We start from the raw sequence: 19,575 nt of genomic DNA, 5'->3' as shown, positions 1-19,575 counted from the left end.
GCTGAATTACAAGTAGAAAAGTTAAAATTTGAAAGAGAGAAATTCCACTCTGAGGAGACAAGGAAAGACAGAGATGGAGCAAAAATAAAAATTACTCCAAAGGACTTTGCTGTCTATGAGCCTGGTCAAGATCCTCAAATTTATCTCACAACCTTTGAAAAAGCAGCTCAGTTGTGGGGGCTACCTGAAGATAAATACATGCAGTATTTATCAAACCTGATTAAAGGGGAATTGGCTGAGGTATACCAATATTTCCCCTCAGACAGGCCCGTCACCTATGCTGAATTCAAAGAAGCAGTGTTTAAAAGATTCAGACTGGGGGCTGATTATTTTAGAAAGCTTTTCAGAAACTGCCAGATACAGACAGGGAGGTCTTTCGTGGAGCTGGGGGCAAAACTGATGGACATATTTGGGAAATGGCTGACAAGTGCAAAAGCTCAGTCTGTGGAGGAGGTGAAAAACCTCATGATATTGGATCAATTATACCATCAGTTACCACCAGAAATAAGGCTCCTGGTCAAAGACCGTTCCCCTACATCGGTGCAGGAGGCCGCAGAGATGGCGGATCACTTCGCCTCCAACAGAACTGGCTGGGTGGGGAAAACATCAAGAGATTTTAAACCCAGACCATATAACGCTGGCAGAAGGGATGTGGTACCACAGAGAGTGAGTCCTCCAGTAAAATCTGAAGGGCACAGGACACCCCAGAGTGGATCTGTGTACCCTAAAAGTGAGGAGAAATTATGCTACAAATGTGGTAGACCGGGGCACCTACGTTTTCAATGTGAGGTTGCCAACCCCATTAGTAATCCTGCTCAGACAGTGAAAATAGAGCCCAAGGCTTTAGAAACAGCGAAAAAGGTTCAGTTCTGCCAGATAAACTGGACAGAAGTAACAGACCTTGATTCAAGTCTGAGAGAGGAAGTGAGTGTACAGGGGGCAAATTATTGGGCATTGCTTGATACTGGTGCCGCTCAGACATTACTGAGGCCAGATTTAATAAAATCTGAGGTAATATTACCTCAGGAAACTGTGACTATCCAAGGAGTGAGGGGTCAACCAGAAAGTTTGCCTGTGGCCCTGGTGGAAATGACTTGGAGAGGCCGAGAGGGCCGATATAAAGTAGGCATTAATGCCCAGCAACAAGAACCAGTAATACTGGGAAGAGATGTAATGGGAGCCCAAGGAAAGATATATGTAGTGACCAGACAGCAAATTGGCAGAGAAAAAGAAGCCATATTAAGGGGGGCTGAAACAAACAGGGTGGAATCTGTTAACCAGCCTCAGGTCACCATAGCAACCACTAGCAGGCCTGCTGAAGGAGACAAACTGTATCAGCTGGTCTCTGGAGAAGAGGCAGAGCAATTCAGGGAAGAGCTGCATAAAGATATCAGTTTGAATCAAATAAAGGAACAAGCTCTGACCCAACACATTCCTTTCACTGACAAACTGAGGAATCAAGTTGTGTGTGAGAATGGGATTTTATATAGACTGTGGATGCCTGCTGAGAGAAAGGATGAATGTGAACCAGTGAAACAAATGATGGAAGTGGTGAATGAGAATCTCAGTCAAGCTCAGCAGAAGCAAAGTTACTGGTATGACAGAACAGCCAGGGAACGTGTGTATGATGTGGGAGATATGGTTATGGCATTCATACCCAGGAAACATGACAAATTACAGGCTAACTGGGAAGGACCATATACCATCAGAGAAAGGCTTGACACAGTGACGTATGTAATCACCACAGACCAATTAAACAAAAGCAAAGTGGTTCATGTAAATATGTTGAAGCCTTACCATACCAGGGATGTACAGGTGTTGCAAGTTACCTTATTCCCTGAGGGAAGTGGGCCTGAACTTCCAGATTTGGTACAGGAAAGCAAAGACAAAGGAGGGGTAGATCAAGTGGAATGGTCAGAGGAGGTGAAGGAGGAAGTAAAAGAAGAGATTCTGAGAGTTTTGAAAACCTATAGGAATCTCTTTAGCAACAAACCTGGCCGAACCAGTATAGTTATACATTCCATTGATACTGGAGATCATGCCCCAATCAGATCTGTTCCGTACCGTGTGAATGGGAAAGTTTTGAATGAGATCAAAAAGGAGGTGGAAGATATGCTGGAATTAGGAGTGATCAGGGAATCCATCAGTCCCTGGGCCTCAAGTATTGTCCTGGTTCCGAAAAAAGATGGAACGACAAGGTTTTGCATTGATTATCGGCTAATCAATAAAATTACTGTCCCAGATGCGTATCCTATGCCTAGGGTAGACGCAATGTTAGAGTTATTGGGGGCAGCAACCATTATCTCTACACTAGATCTCTGTAAAGGATTTTGGCAAATGGAACTAGACGAGCAATCCAGAGCCAAAACTGCCTTCAGTACACCAGATGGGTTATGTGAGTTTGTGACCTTACCCATGGGACTAAGGAACTCACCAAGTTCATTTCAGAGGCTAATCAATACTGTGTTGCGAGGCATGTCAGATTTTGCAGTGGCCTATATCGATGACGTGGCCATTTTTAGCAAGTCAGTGCCTGAGCATGTCCAACACCTGACAACAGTATTGGAGGCCTTAAGAAAAGCAGGCCTCACAATAAAAGCTAAGAAATGCCAGTTTGGACTAAAGGAAGTAATCTATTTAGGACATAAGGTGGGGAGTGGGAAAATCACCCCCTTATGGAGCAAGGTGGAGGCAATACAAGCGTGGCCGATCCCCTTAACCAAAAAACAAGTAAGGGCATTTCTGGGTGTGGCTGGATTTTATAGGAAGTTTGTGAGAAATTTTGGGGAAATAGCAACCCCCTTGCATGAATTAACAAAGAAGAAGTGTTCTGAGCGTGTGGTATGGACGGATGAATGTCAGAAGGCTTTTGATCTACTGAAGCAAGCCTTGTGCCAAGGACCCATATTAATAGCACCAGACTATGAGAAACCATTCATCGTGGCTACAGATGCGTCGGACCTCGCGCTGGGAGTCGTCTTGCTACAGGAGAGAGAAGGCACCAGACATCCAGTGGCATACCTGAGTCGCAAGCTGATGCCGAGGGAGAAAAACTATTCGTCGGTCCAGAAGGAGTGCCTAGCGGTCGTGTGGGGACTGAACAAGTTGCGCCCATATGTGTGGGGACAAAGATTCACAGTGACTACGGATCATCGGGCCTTGTTATGGTTGCAGACTATGAAAAACCATAACACTATGCTGCAGAGGTGGTCCTGGGCCCTACAGGACTATCAAGTGGACTTCCAGTTCATCAAAGGCAAGGACAATGTACTGGCCGATGGACTTTCCAGGCAAGTGGCTGGGACTGCAGTGACGTGACCAGACGGAGGAACAAAGAAAGACATTTTCCCCATAGAGACTTTTATTTGTTAACGCGACGTATAAATCCTGGAACAGGAATAATACTCTGCCGTTGTTTTAAGGGGGGGGGAATGTGATGTTCCTATATTAATGTATATATGGTAAGTGTTGGTTGTTTAGAAGATACATGGTAAGTGGAGTGAAAGAGGAGGGGGAGTGAATGGGCAGTAGAATGCGAGATGATTGGCTGAGTGTTTAAAGTGGCTGAACGTATAAAAGGAAGAGTGAGAGTGGAATCTGGGGGGTGGATGAGGTGATGAAAGTGAGTGGGTTGCTTTGGTGGGTTTTTGAGAGAGTTGTTTGTCAGGAGAGCGTGGAGAAGGAGAGGGGTGGAGTTCGGATTAGTATTGAGTAAAACCATATGCTTATGTGCCTTAAGAAGAAATCTTGTTAATCTTGTTAGCTTTGTTATCTGTAATAAATACTTAATTTGGTTTACCAAAGGCCTGATCCTTGGCTGGGGTTTCACAGACCAGAAGGGAGGGTAAGGTAATGACCAAGGCTGAAGGGGAACTGTAACAAATGGTGGCAGCGGTGAAGAGAATAACAATACCAGTATTCAGAGTCTCTGGGAATACTAGTATTAGGACGTGACTGGTGGTTGCCTAGCAGGGGGATCTGTTGAGATCTGTGCTAGAGCGGGGAGAGAAACAATAAAAAAGGACAGTCCGGACTGGTGGAGTCCCTGGTGGTGCCTAGTGACAGGCAGTAGCCACGCGCAGGTAGGAACCTGACAGGGAGAGCCAGAGAAGGGCGTCACAGTCACCTCTTGAGCACATGGCTTTAAATAAAGAAGTGCATCTTCTGCATTGCCCCCGTTGGTTTTATGGTGCTCCAAAGAACCCACTGGGGGACTAAGCTGAAGGACCGCGGGACAACACGATGACACAATATTGGGGAAAAACAAAAGGGCGGGCCGACAGGCAAGACCTCCTACCTGAACAACACGTTGGTGGGTTGTAAGAACAGCATCCAGGTGCATCTTGGACCCTTGCTCCTGTGGCCGCATCACCTCCATGGTCTTAGTGGGCATGGCATAGCTGTGGAAACAGCAGCTTAGTTATCCGTATTCTAGAGGCAGGAAAGAGGGAGAGGGGAGAGAGACTTTTGCACGATTCAGCAGGAAGACACGAACTTTCAACCCAGGGAATGAGGCTCGAGAGGGAGCCTTTGCGACAAATTAGCGATGCAAACAAGATTGACTGCCTTCATTAAATGGGGCAAAACTCCCTGGTATTCACTGAGCTCTGTTTACACTAAACTCCTACCTCTGGGCCAAGAGAATTGGATAATCTGCAATGAAAATGGATTTTGCAAAAATCAGCAAGGCATATTTATTTGCAGGCTTCATCCCAAAGGCTTAGGGGATTGGTAATGGGGGGGGGGGGGTTGGGGAGGCAAAAATGTACACCAGAGATTTATTTTCAAGATAACCGGTGTGTTGCAGCTGACACACAGTGGCTGGTTGGCCGGCTTCAGGAGATCAGATGAAAATCCCTGTTGAGCTATGAAGCTCCCTAGGTGGGCTTTTATGAGGAGTATGCTAATCAAAATTTGATGCCAAGACTTGAATTTTGCAATCTGCACAAATGATGCATACAAGTTCCTCTGCTTCTAGTAGTTGTGAGGAGCAAGAACTAAGCTTAAACCCTGACGCCTTGCTCAGCTTCCCCTCTGGTTTGGACAATTTGACCAGGCTATCTCTGCAGCAGTAAAGGCTAGCAATTTGATTTAAGTGAAAGTGCATTCAGTGTTGTGGGCCTAAGCCTGTGTAACTCCCTCCCAGCCGAGAGGAGACAGGCACTCTCTTTGCTGAACTTCAGGCACATGATTAAGACTTTCTCGTTCCAACAGGCATTTTAAAGTCGTGTTTGGTTTTCTGATGATTTTTATCATTTTATGTATAGTTTGTTTTTATGTACACCGCTTAGAAATGTAAATGATTAAGTGGTATATAAATGTCTTAAATATTAACATTCCAATTCTCTGAGAATGTCCTGCCACCTTAAAAAATTATGTCTGGAGTTTATTTGTTATTAAACACATCTATACACTAGTTTACAGAATGAAGCAATCAAAGAGGTGAACAACAAGATAAAATACAAAAAATACAAATTCTAAGAACAATTAAAACCATTTCTACAAGCTCTGCAATAAAACCTGCAGGTGCACAATTAATATTTCATAAATGACAGTCACATTTCAGAGAAAGCCTTCTTAAATAAAACGTCCAGTAGGCACCTCATGATGATGATGATGATGATGCATGTCAGTCTAATTCTGGCTGACAACTGATTCCAGGGGGCTGGAGCAGCAACACTAAAAGCCTGGTTTCTATTACAAACTAAGAGTACCTCAGGAGCATGCAGTACTCTCAGCAGTGCCCCATCTGAGGAGCGCATTTGCCAGGCAGTGATATACGGGGCTAGGTAACTACTGCGCATTTACTTTTTATCAGGAAACACCCCAAAAGAACAAATGTTGATGTGCAGTTAGCTCACACTGCAATTGGTTCCAGCCAGCTTCTGCTGTTTGCGAATTGAACAATAATCTGTGTGTGTGCATGCAACTTCTTGTTGTCATGTGCCTTCAAGTCGACTACGACTTATGGCGACCCTATGAATCAGTGATCTCCAACACCATCTGTTGTGAATTTTGGATTACTCTGTTCATAGGGTTTTTGTAGTAAGAGGCATTCAGAGGTGGTTTACCATTGCCTTCCTCTGAGTTTGGATGCATCTTAGTCTGGTGTCTCAGCTTTGACCATTCCGCCTTGGGTGCCCCTGCAAGGAGCTTAGCCTCTTGGTCTAGACTCCTGACGGCATTGCTCTCAGCTTCTTCAACACTCTCAAACCCCCTCACTACGTTAAGGTGGGCATCCTAGAGAGGACATGCAATTTCTAGCCATTATTATTATGGAGATAAAATCTGAAAATATATCCAACATTCAAGGGAGGGTAGAGCTCTCTCTGACCCATGCCTTTTAACATCTCTAGTGCCCTTATTCTGCAGATACACCAATGCCTCTCCAAGTACATCCTGCAAAAAATGAAATTTACAGAAGTACGTAAAACACTTACAACCCAAACACACTTGGGCAAAATAAGCCTTCTGATTTGAAGAGTGTATTCTGTGCTCACATCCCACTACGCACCTTGGCATTTATCTTAATGGAGGGAGCACTGAGCCGTAGGTGAGTGGCAGAGCATCTGCCCTTCATGCAGAAGGTCCCAGGTTCAGTCCCTGGCATCCCCTGGTAGGGCTGGGAGAGACTCTTGCCTGAAACCCTGGAGAGCCACTGCCAGTCAGTGTAGGCAATATGGAGCTTGATGGACTAATGGTCTGACTCAGTAAAAGGCAGTCTCCTATGCTCCAGCTCACAGCGTAGTTCCTTTCTAGCTGGCCTTTCTCCAGACTTTATCCAATACCTTTGTAAAGATCGTTCAACACAATTTTTTAAAGGATGTCCTGTCCTACTTTTAGGGGGCTTCTTCTTATGGCAGAAGAAAGCCAACTTGCTGCTCTGCCCGAACTGATCTGCTCCTAGAACTTTCAAAGAGCCAAATAGAGGAAAAAGGATCAAGCTGGAGAAGGTGAATGGAGGAGTCTCTGAACTCTCGGCAGAGAGGCAGAGCTCAGAATGAAATATTTTTTGAAAAGCATGTGTGATCTGAACACACATCTCCTGTCTCATCTAAAATCTCCATGTCAAGAACTGTTACCAGTTCCCACTGTGGTCAACTCCCAAGCCCAGGGCAATTGATCCCGGCCAGACACAACCTGTATCTCACTTACCAGGGCTGAGTAAACCAACAACAACCCTGCAAGGTAGGTAGACAGCCACTACCCCTTAAACCTGGTCACCCACTCTGGGCCAAGGGGAAACCAAGAGTGCAAGGAACAGACCTGCCAAGGATTCCAGAAGATAAGAGCCAAGAACACACTCCTTGTCTTGGAGCCTTAAGACAAAATACCCAAATATCTGGTAGTCTGTGGCTAATTGGCCAAAGTGCTAGATTCAGAGCTAATCTCCCCCTGAAATGAACACACACTGGTAAATAAGAGGCAGCTTTAGTAAAATAAAATATAAGCGCAAAAACTATTGCAGCAAAATAGTTCCTTAAACCAAACACCCCCCAGGGCTAGGTAAAATACAGAGACAATTCAAATCGCAAATAAAAATAACAAAGCCATCTAGCCTAATCTATACTCCGACAATAGGGCAAACCAGCAGAGTAACATCATGGTTCCACATCTCCCCAGAGATGTATAGCTTGGATAACAGATGGAAGATAGAACCCCAACATCAGGTAGCTCCAAAGAACACTGGAGAACAAAGACCAAACTCTTGCTTCTGTTCTTATGGGGAAAAGCCCAGCAACAGCCAGGAATTAATTAGCCAATCAGGGGGAGTTCTGATGATGAAATCTTCTGGAGCTTTTGCGCCTAACGGTCACGTACGTCTCTAACCTTCTCAACCTTCCCAGGCCTGTGGCCTTAAGGTAACAGGCTGATAAGCAGGTGTTCTTACTTACTGCTTAATTAACTGAGTTCAGCTGTGAGAACTGACCATCTCATGGCCTCTCAGAGGCCCTAATTCAGGCAAGATGTTCCCCCCACACACAATTTCCAGCAATCCTGACAGTCCAGAACAGAATACAAGGTAAGTTGTTTTTTTAAAAAGCAACAGATTTTAGGACATCAGAAAGGTAAAAAACAATCCCTTCCTTTTCCCAAAGATAATACAAAGTTTCATGGAACTAGACGCCTTAGCATATTTATTTATAAAAGTATTTATATACCGCCATCTTGCAAAACATCACAGTGGTGTACAAAAACATAACAACATTTTAAAACAATGCAAAAAATCATTAGAATGACTGGCAGCTCAATTTTTTAAAAAAAATTGCATAGGCCTGTGGGCACAAAACCAGTGTCTATTAGAAGTGTCCAATAAAGATTTTTAAGTTGCATGGACCACAGAACAGTCATATCACCAGATCAAATCACTGCGGGGTGAGCATCCAAAGAATCACACAGGTGAAATGTAATTAGGTGACCACCTAGACTACAGCAGTGGGGAACCTGTGGCCCTCCAGATATTGCTGGGCTATAACTGCAAAGGTTAGGGATGATGGGTTGTAGGCCAACAACATCTGGAGGGCCACAGATGTCCCCCATCCGTGCTCTTCTAGACAATCCCTTTGCCACAAACCAGGGAACCGCTGGCCCATGGACCTATCTCGGCCTGCCAGGACAAAACAGGCTCCTATAGCCAATCCAGCAGGATTTAATCCCTGCTCATCAGCTGTCAAGCAGGGGTTAAATTTTGCTTGGGGAACAGGTGCACCACTGAGGGAAGCACTTCTCATGATTCTAGCGGGGAGGGGAGAAATAAGCCCTCCTGTCAGCCAGCTTGGGAACCCCATGAAAAGGATTTTGACAAGTGGGCAGGACAACCCACCTGTCAATCAAGTGACAACATACAACACCATGTCATTGACAGCTGGACAGCCCTGCCCGCCTTTCAAATTTGGCCTGTGACATCAATCCTGATAAGGATCTGGCCCATGGAACCAAAATGTTCCCCACTCCTGCCATAAAAACATGGGGCATCCTGTCACCATTCCCTTCATTTGTGAGGTTCAGGGGTGAGTGCCAATTCTTATGCAGTCAAAACAACACAATTTATGCACTGCAAGAGATATTAGCAGATTTGGGGGAACCCTCAAGATTTGCAGAAGTAGAAAAATATTCAGGGAAAAAAAACCTAAGGAGGAAACCTCCCCCCTGCCCCCAAATAGGCCAATGAGGACTGAGTAGCCATAGAGTTGTGCTTCAGTGGGAAAAGAGAAGAGGAAAACTGGAGGAGTGGTGGTGAGAGATGGAATGGAGTAATTTGGAGCAGGGCATGGCCGGCTGGCAGCCTGAACAGAAGCACGCCAGTTAGGGAATGAGGATACACTGCAACATTTGGGGAGTCTCTCTAGGGACAAATAGCAATAATAATAAATCCTCTGAGGATATGTAAGATTCCTCACACTTTCTCACTTTTGTTTTGTGTTTCCTTTTCCCACTTATTGAATGATGATGCAAAGGCATCAACACAGTCTTTTAACCAACAGTCCTGCACCTCCCTTGTCACATGTTTGTTAGCCCCTCCCTGTGGGTGTGACACACTTCACACATGACCTCCTCAGCAGCTGGCAGCCTTGGCACTTTGCTCTTACAGTTAGGGAGTCACTCCTAAATCTACCTTTCCACGTTATTTATCCTCACAGAAACATAGAATAGTAGGAAGGCCGCCAGGGCCTTCTCCCTGCTCAGTCCGGGAATCCAACTTAAAGCATACCCGACAGGAGACTGTCCAGCTGCCTCTTGAATGCCACTACCTCTCTCGGTCATTGGTTCCATTGTCATATTGCTCTAGCAGTTTCCTGATGTTCAGTCGAAATCTGCTACTTGAGCCCATTATTCCGTGTGCACTCTGGGAGGATCGAGAAGAGATCCTGGCCCTCCTCTGTGTGGCAACCTTCCAAGTACTCAAAGAATGCTATGCTTTGATTTAGATTCCTGCATTGAGCAGGGGGTTGGACTCGATGGCCTTATAGGCCCCTTCCAACTCTACTATTCTATGATTCTATATCTCCTCTCAGCACAATTCTTCTCAAAGGCAAAGTCTTTCCAATTCTTATTGCCTAGTAGCCACCCTAGGAGCGACTGCAGAGAATGCCTCTGAGCAGGGATGGGGAACCACAGGCCTGGAGGCCAAAAGTGGCCCTCCAGGCTTCTCTATCTGGCCCTCAGGACTCTCTCCAGACCACACCTCCTCTCCCGAGGCCACGCCCCTCCCTAAACGACTTTGCCCTGCTAGACCATGTCCTTGAACTCTAATTATGCCACTTGCTTGCCTGAAGGGACAGAAGGGTGTGTGAGCATGTGCAGATGCAAGCCCACCATATAAAGGTAAAATTTACAGTTGTTGCTCTGCCTACTTTGGCCTCTAGCTGTGTTCCTCACTGCCATGTGGCCCCCTGGAAAGCTGTCCAGAATGGAATATGGCCCTCGAATGGAAAAAGGTCCCCCCGCCCCTGCCTTTAAGTGTTCTCTGCACAGCCCAGTCTTTGCAGCCGGCGTCCAGTCATCCAGGATTAGCGTGGGGAAAGGGTTCAGCATAGCAGAAGCGGAGGATTCATGCTGAGATGTATATTTTTAGGACCCACCCTATTTTCTGTGATGTTTAGGTTGTTTTTAACTCTTTTAATTATGTGTTTTAAAATTGTTGTAACCCATCCTGGGACCTCTGGGTGAAGGGTGGGTAAAAAATACTAATACTCATACTAGTACTAATAATGCTTGTCACCTCACATTTTAAAGCCAATCTATAGGTGAGCAGAATTTCATAGTGCAGGTTTTTTCAAGCTTGCACCACTTCAGACATGTTTTGGGCAAGGTTCTTCCCCCATACCCTACCAGTTTTCTATGTGCAGAGAGATTAATTTTTGATTGTTTTCCTAAGAAAACTTTTCATGTAAACAATCTCCCAACCTGCAGTCTGAAGTAGTACAGTTTAGGTAAAACCCACACCACACAATTCTGCAACATGGACAGATCAGCTCTTACAAGTCCAGCACCATGGACAGCTCCACCTAACACCTGTAGAACACAGAGATGAGGGAACCTGTGGCCCTCCAGATGTCATCAGACTACAGCTCCCATCATTCCTGGCCACACTGGCTGGAGATGATGGGAGCCAGGAGCCCTCGCAACATCTGGAGGGCCACAGGCTTGCCACCCCTGCCATGCAATTACGTCAGCCAAAGCGTCGCTCCCACACTGTAGAACACGCACTGACATTCAGCATAGATATACCTTTCCTCCACTTTGATGGACAGCCTGTTGCAGAGCTTGTGGACGTACTGGGCGTAATGCTCAACCAGGGTCATGTCGTAGCCAGTCATTACTATGTTCAAGTCTCCGTACTCGTGTTCCGTCCCAGAGTCAATCTCCTTCATCTGAACTCGGCCTTTCTTTGTCTTGGGATCCTGTGGAGAAGAAAGAAGCAGAATTCTCTCAAATGCAGTTGGGGGCTGTGATGTTCCTGTAAGTTAGCATCTGTAAATATGGTAAGTGCGGGTCTATTAGGTGATGTATGGTAAATGACTGAAAGAGAAAGGGGGAGTACATGGGTTAGAAGCTGAAGTATGCTGGATGATGATTGGCCAAGTGGCTGGCTGGCTGAAGGTATAAATGCGAGGATGAGAGTTGTGTGGGGAGGGAGAAGTTGAGTTGGTTGGAGTGAGGTCGTTTGGTGAGGGTTGGTTGGCAGAGTTCTGAGGGAGGTTTGGATTATATTTGGCTGATATTTAGAAAGTATATAAATGAACAGAAACATAAAGAGTGACACTAAATGAAACCATACACTTGTTAAACAATCCTAAGTAATCTTGTTATTTCCTGGTATTATTGAATAAATACTTATTTGGTTTACCAAAGGCCTGATCCTTCTCTGTGGAATATACATACCAGAAGGGAGGGCAAGGTAATTACCAAGGCTGAACAGAAACAGTATCTAATGGTGGCAACGTGAAGGGAGATATTGTAACAAAGACAAGTATCCAGAGCAACCCAGAGTTGTATGCTTTATAGAGACAGATACAAGGGGGTTGGGAACAGCATAAGCACTCAGTCACAAAGTAACCAGCTATAGAGAGACTCAGGCAAAGTCTCTGGGAGTATTGGTTACAGGACATGACTGGTGGTGTTGCCTAGCAGTGGGATCTAGTGAGATCTGTGCTAGAGCGGAGTGGAGAAAACATAAAAATGACGATCCTTACTGGCGGTGTCTCTGGTGGTGCCTAGGGAAAGGCAGTAGCCACAAGCAGGTGGGAACCTGACAGGGAGAGCCAGGGAAGGACGCCACAGGGGCGTCTGCAGCCATAAAAGCTCCTTGGCCTAACCCAGGACAGAAGTGGGGGAACGCAGCCACACCTAGAACATGAAGTTGCAAATATACCTTTTATTTATTTAACAAGATCCAGATGCAGCTTCAACTGTAAATAAAACCTCAAAGCAATTTACCTTTCAACCCTGAACTCTACAAGTAGGGATGGAACCCACTCTAAAGCGGGTGACTGGATGGGAGAGGGGAGAGGACATCCTTAACAAAATCTGGAGAAGGAAGAATTCCAGTTCGCGCCATACACAACAAACTGTCCCTGTCAAGAATCCCTCCTCTAGAAAATTGTCAGGGAGTAAGCATGGTTGCCTGTTAACTACTGGGCCAAGTTCAAGGTGCTAGTTTTGGTTAACTGTTTTGGTTAACTGATGGTTAACTCCATGTTATGTATTTTTATCCATTTTATTATTTATTTATTGTATTTATGCCCCATAGCCGAAGCTGTCTGGGCGGTTTACAGTAACTAAATGTTTACTGTAACATTAAACATTTTAATGTTTTTTTGCATGTTTTCTACTGTGTATGATTTTATTATGAGCTGCCCTGAGTGCTCTACTCTAGGGCAGAAGGGCAGGATAGGTAAATAAATAATAAATAAAGCCCTATAAAGCTTGGGGCCAGGATACCTGAAAGATCGTCTCACCCGTTAAATACCCAGTCAATCACTGCACACTGCAGGGTGAGGGCCTCCCTTAGGAACCATCCCATCAGGAGGTCCGTTCTACACAACATAGGAATTGGGCCTTTGGTGTTGACCTTTAAATATTTGACAGATGCTATCTCTGTCATCTTTTTGGTCCTACTGAAGACCTTCCTCTTTCAACAAGCCTTTTAAGCAGAGACCTTATCCCAGTCTATGTCTCTGTTGGAATTGCTTTTTAAGATATTTTGTTCTTTGTCACCCTGGGCTCCTTTGAGAGGAAGGGTGGGATACAAATTTAATAAACAACTACATATATACACACACATCAAAATATAAACCACCATTAAAAAACAGCATGAAATTATCATTAAGATAACTGGCTGCTTAACGAGACATTTTAAACAACTGTATAGGCCTGTCAGTATTTTAAAAAAAGTATTCATGCCTCAAAGTCAAAAGCGAAGACACCTTCCAAATCTCTGCTGGAAGAGTGTCTCACAGAATGGACCAGCAACACTAAAATGCCCAACTTCTAGCAGAGGCCCGTTGGGCTTCCGTAATAATAAAAAGTCCTTCTGTTTCTGCTGTTCAGGCTGACAGCAGTAGGACTTCAAATGACATGTGCATATTCATATAGGTATATAGCTGACAGATCATTTTATGATTCATTAAGGGGATATCAAGACGGTTCAAGATTATGGAGACACAGCTAGGATCTTAGGACATAAAAAGAAGTATATATCTGTCTATCTATCTAATCTATCACCTTTTACTCCAGGGAGATCAAAGTGGTGTACATGGTCCTCCCCCTCCTCATTTAATCCCTACAACAACCCTGTTAGGCTGAGAGGCAGTGATTGGCCCAAAGTCACCCATTGAGCTCCATGGTAGAGTGAGGATTTGAACCCTGGTCTCCCAGGTCCTAACCCAGCACTCTAACCACTACACCACACTGGCTCTCATATATATATATAACCTCAAGTTGGAGGGAGATTGGGAAAGGGGGCAAAAGACTATAGTCAGATAGATACGAGAGGCAGGCAAGATCTGGAATGGAGGAAGTAGGTAAGCAAACGCAGGAGAGAAGGACCTGGCCTCAGATGTGTGAGAAATTTTTGTATGTGTTGTTTATTCTACTTTGCAATAGCCTTTTACTTATTTTTTTTCATAGCTAAATTCTGTTGTAATAACTCTTTAAAATTGCCTGATCTATCACTGCTTGGTTCAAAAGGAGGAGACTCCAGTGAACTCCAGTCAGGATAGTCGGATCCCTACCGAAGAGTGTTGGTATCACAATATAAATACCACATAAAATAAAAATCCTACCAAGTGCTATTGCTTATGTAGCCAAAAGGGCACCATCCACACCCAAAAGGGAGGTGTGAAGAAGCTCAAGGAAGCCCCAAGTCTTTCAGAAGGAAAGCAACCTTTAGGGGGGGGGACTCCTCAGGAGGGAAGCACCGCCACTCCGAAAAAAGCCCAGTGAAGACCGTGCATGCCCACAGGGCACGGAATGCTGAGTGTCTGGGATCCTGAGCAGCAGCATTCCATGCCGCAACCTTCCATTGCAGGTCCTACTTTGATTTCTATCTGCGTTTTGATCCTGATCATCTTGCATACAATAAGAAAATATTCATTCCATTGGGGCTGCTTGGGGATAGCACATCTTCCCCACAAAGTCTAATTCCCCCTAGGCCATGGCATGACTATTCCTATCAGCCTCACTGCCTTGCCTGCTGACCCAAGTGGGTGACCGGTTGTCTGACTGAGCGCTCCTTATTCTGCCCCCTGCCCCCAGGACAACAAGCCAAGAGCAAGGGGTGATGAGGCTAGGGCAGCTTTTCCCAAACTTTGGGTCCCCAGATGTTGTTGGACTACAACTCCCATCAGCCCCAGCCAGAATGGCCAATGGTTAGGGATGATAGGAATTGTAGTCCAGCAACATCTGGGGACCCAAAAGTTGGGAAAGGCTGGGCTAGGGGCTTTGCATCCAATCACACTTGCTCCAAAGAAGCAGCACATCAGCCTTCACCAACCTGGCACTGTCCAGATATTTTGCAGTACAACTCCCAACGGCCCCAGCCAGCGTTTGCTGCTAGGAGTCCGAGTTGCAGTCCAAAACATCTGGAAGCCACCAGGTTGCCAAAGTCTGTCATACACGATGAAGAACTGAATCTCCAGGGAAAATGAAAATAATCTCTGAAGGTCACTTAGGCTAGACAACCAACCAGATCAGGGCTTGCCGATTAGCCTGGCCAAGCAAATTCACTAGGTCTGCTCCCAAGCCTTTCAAAGCAGTGCAGCGTGCAGAAATCAAGCAGGGAAAGCATACCCATCACTCCATTTGCATGCCAGGAAAAGCTTCTGCTGCTTCATTTCTGCATGTCAGGCTATTGGTGACTGGAAGGGAGCAAGTCCAATAAGACGTACTTAGAGAAGCTACGAAAATAAGCATTGTTGAATGGCCGTTCATCCCAGAGCTGTCTGCGGGAGATCAAAAGCCCCACCCGCTGTGTACTTCTCAGAAAGGACAAGATAGTGCACCACCTTCAGACAAGGGACCTGGCAGAAATCAAGAAGTCTTCCAGCAGCTTTCAGAGTATGGATGAGGAAGCTGTGGCCCTTCAAATGTTGTCAGGCTATAATTCCCACGAGCTCCAGCCGGCATGGCCAAGGGCTAGGGATGATGGCAGCTAGAGTCCAGTAACATCTGGAGGACCACTGGTTCCCAATTCCTGCTTTAGACATAGCTGCAGGCAAACCAAGAATAGGCTCTACATGGTTGGATGTCTGGGACAGCTCAAACAATTCGGTTCCCCTGGCACAGGGACATTTGAAAGATATTTCTGTGGCAGCAGGAACTGGCTTCTGTGTCTCAGAGAGCTCACGTTCACAGCTTTAGGATGAACACAGTCACTCAGCCTCCCTGTGAATGGCCCCTGGTTATCCACAGACGCCCTCTTTCTTGACTGCAGGCCCTTGGCCAGCTGCTGACCACGTCTCTGCTTTGTTACCACAATGCAATGCTCTTCCTCCCCAATAACCTGCTGCTCTGCAAGCCTTTGGCCAAGTGCAGTTCTATGTTGCTCCCCCCCCAGCCCGTGGTTCAGTCCAGGCTTCCAGTTTGCATGATCCTTATCCTGGCAGAAGACCAGCTTCAGTTGGTCCTTGGTACCGGTGAATGGGAGGGGGAGCAGGAAGGAGATGGAATTCATTTAGTACAATTAAAATATCTCCTGGCTCTTGACAAGCTAGGATAAACTGCTCCTATTTAAGAACATAAGAAGAGCCTGCTGGATCAGGCCAGTGGCCCATCTAGTCCAGCATCCTGTTCTCACAGTGGCCAACCAGGTGCCTGGGGGAAGCCCGCAAGCAGGACCCGAGTGCAAGAACACTCTCCCCTCCTGAGGCTTCCAGCAACTGGTTTTCAGAAGCATGCTGCCTCTGACTAGGGTGGCACAGCACAGCCATCATGGCTAGTAGCCATTGATAGCCCTGTCCTCCATGAATTTGTCTAATCTTCTTTTAAAGCCATCCAAGCTGGTGGCCATTACTGCATCTTGTGGGAGCAAATTCCATAGTTTAACTATGCGCTGAGTAAAGAAGTACTTCCTTTTGTCTGTCCTGAATCTTCCAACATTCAGCTTCTTTGAATGTCCACGAGTTCTAGTATTATGAGAGAGGGAGAAGAACTTTTCTCTATCCACTTTCTCAATGCCATGCATAATTTTATACACTTCTATCATGTCTCCTCTGACCCGCCTTTTCTCTAAACTAAAAAGCCCCAAATGCTGCAACCTTTCCTCGTAAGGGAGTCGCTTCATCCCCTTGATCATTCTGGTTGCCCTCTTCTGAACCTTTTCCAACTCTATAATATCCTTTCTGAGATGAGGCGACCAGAACTGTACACAGTATTCCAAATGCGGACGCACCATAGATTTATACAACGGCATTATGATATCGGCTGTTTTATTTTCAATACCTTTCCTAATTATCCCTAGCATGGAATTTGCCTTTTTCACAGCTGCCGCACACTGGGTCGACATTTTCATCGTGCTGTCCACTACAACCCCGAGGTCTCTCTCCTGGTCGGTCACTGCCAGTTCAGACCCCATGAGCGTATATGTGAAATTCAGATTTTTTGCTCCAATATGCATAATTTTACACTTGTTTATTGAATTGCATTTGCCATTTTTCCGCCCATTCACTCAGTTTGGAGATGTCTTTTTGGAGCTCTTCGCAATCCCTTTTTGTTTTAACAACCCTGAACAATTTAGTGTCATCAGCAAACTTGGCCACTTCACTGCTCACTCCTAATTCTAGGTCATTAATGAACAAGTTGAAAAGTACAGGTCCCAATACCGATCCTTCAGGGACTCCACTTTCTACAGCCCTCCATTGGGAGAACTGTCCGTTTATTCCTACTCTCTGCTTTCTGCTTCTTAACCAATTCCTTATCCACAAGAGGACCTCTCCTCTTATTCCATGACTGCTAAGCTTCCTCAGAAGCCTTTGGTGAGGTACCTTGTCAAACGCTTTTTGAAAGTCTAAGTACACTAGGTCCACTGGATCACCTCTATCTATATGCTTGTTGACACTCTCAAAGAATTCTAATAGGTTACTGAGACAGGACTTTCCCTTGCAGAAGCCATGCTGGCTCTGCTTCAGCAAGGCTTGTTCTTCTATGTGCTTAGTTAATCTAGCTTTAATCATACTTTCTACCAGTTTTCCAGGGACAGAAGTTAAGCTAACTGGCCTGTAATTTCCGGGATCCCCTCTGGATCCCTTTTTGAAGATTGGCGTTACATTTGCCACTTTCCAGTCCTCAGGCACGGAGGAGGACCCAAGGGACAAGTTACATATTTTAGTTAGCAGATCAGCAATTTCACATTTGAGTTCTTTGAGAACTCTCGGGTGCCTTCAAGACATTCTGCCCAGATGAATTATTGGTTCATTATCTTTCCAAATTACAAAGCTCCCCCCCCCATATTTCAGATTTCTAGATCTCTGAAAAGTTTCAGAGTGGCTTTTCCTCTCGCTGCTCCTCAGCAACAGAACATGATTCAATTCAAGCAACTTAAATTGCTTTCACTCATTTCCACAGCAAAATCAAACCATGCCACAGAGATATTGAAACAGGGAAGAAAGGAACGACAGCCTGCTGCCAAAACCTGGAGCTGAAATAAAACTTTGGGTCTCACACTGACATCTTTTTGTCTGGCAACATGAATCTCTTATTTAAAAGGCAAAACCTCATTTCTGATCCTCCCCTCCTGCCAAATCTTGCATGTTTTTCATTCTTTGTTTCTTTATATCCAGCCTTTCCTCCTAGAAGGAGCCCAGGGCAGCAAACAAAAGCACTAAAAAGACTCTAAAACATATTAAAAACAAAAGCCTTTAAAACATATTAAAACAAAGCCATCTGTAAAGCATACTAAAACATCTTTTTAAAAAAGCTTTACAAACATCTTAAAAAGCAATTCCAACACAGGTGCAGAGATGGCGCCTGCCTAATATTTAAGGGGAGGGAATTCCACAGGGTAGGTGCTGCCACACTAAAGGTCTGCTTCCTATTTTGTGTGGAACGGACCTCCTGATAAGATGGTGTCTGCAGGAGGCCCTCACCTGCAGAGCGCAGTGATCGACTGGGTGTATAAGGAGTAAGATGAACGGTCAGGTATTCTGGTCCCAAGAATGAAAAGGCAGGCTTTTGTGGTGGGTTAGATTTTATTATCTTGTGTTCAGATTTTTAATGTTTATTGTATCTGTATGCTTATTTTGTACGTCGCCCAGAGTGGCTGGACAGCCAGCCAGATGGGCGACTAAGAAATTCAATAAACAAACAAACAAGCTGCATAGGGCTTTACACACCAAAAATAGAACCCTGAATTTGGCCCAGTAGCTAACGGACAGCCAGTGCAGTTCTTTCAGTAGTGGGGTAACATGTTGGTGATACCCTGTCCCAGTGAGCAGTTGGGCCGCCGCATTTTGTGCCAACTGCAGCTTCCAGATCAACCTCAAGGGCAGCCCCACATGGAACACATTATAATAATCCAGCCTGGAGGCTACCAGTACATGGACAACAGTGGTCAGGCTATCCCGGTCCAGAAATGGCCGCAGCTATCTTACCAGTCAAAGCTAGTAAAAGGCACTCCTAGCCACTGAGGTCACCTGCGCCTCTAGCGACAAAGATGGATCCAGGAGCACCCCAAGACTACGGACTTGCTCTTTCGGAGGGAGTACGACCCCATCCAAAGCAGGCAAGTGACAAATTATCCGAACTCGGGAACCACCAACCCACAGTGCCTCCATCTTGCTAGGATTCAGACTCAGTTTATTGGCCCTCATCCCCCCCCCCACCGAGTCCAGGCAGCGGTCCAGGGCTTGCACGGCCTCTCCTGATTCAGATGTTACACAGAAATGGAGCTGGGTATTGTCAGCGTAGTGCTGACACCTTGCCCCAAATCTCCTGATGATCTCTCCCAAGGGCTTCATATAGATGTTAAACAGCATGGGGGACAAGACGGTACCCTGCGGCACCCCACAGCACAACAGCTAGGGGGCTACTTACAATGCAATCCTAACCCCCAATCTGTGCCACGGGGGGGGTAAA

The 19,575-nt window shown here is 45.6% G+C and overlaps 1 protein-coding gene across 2 annotated transcripts in view; it reads right to left on the bottom strand.

The window, feature by feature from the left end:
* Positions 1 to 19,575, bottom strand: part of MRPL48 (mitochondrial ribosomal protein L48) — a 37,437-nt gene that overhangs the window by 8,097 nt on the left and 9,765 nt on the right. For both annotated transcript variants that reach the window (XM_061629093.1, XM_061629094.1), the window contains 2 exons: positions 11,233 to 11,405; positions 4,298 to 4,400 (listed from right to left, as the gene is read on the bottom strand). In XM_061629093.1, coding sequence (XP_061485077.1) covers positions 4,298 to 4,400; positions 11,233 to 11,405 — 276 coding nt within the window. The remainder of the gene's footprint in view (positions 1 to 4,297; positions 4,401 to 11,232; positions 11,406 to 19,575) is intronic.

The sequence above is a fragment of the Rhineura floridana genome, chromosome 5, assembly GCF_030035675.1.
Source record: "Rhineura floridana isolate rRhiFlo1 chromosome 5, rRhiFlo1.hap2, whole genome shotgun sequence".
In the NCBI taxonomy this organism is placed as follows: Eukaryota; Metazoa; Chordata; class Lepidosauria; order Squamata; family Rhineuridae; genus Rhineura; species Rhineura floridana.
This window is presented reverse-complemented; position numbering and strand designations above follow the sequence as displayed.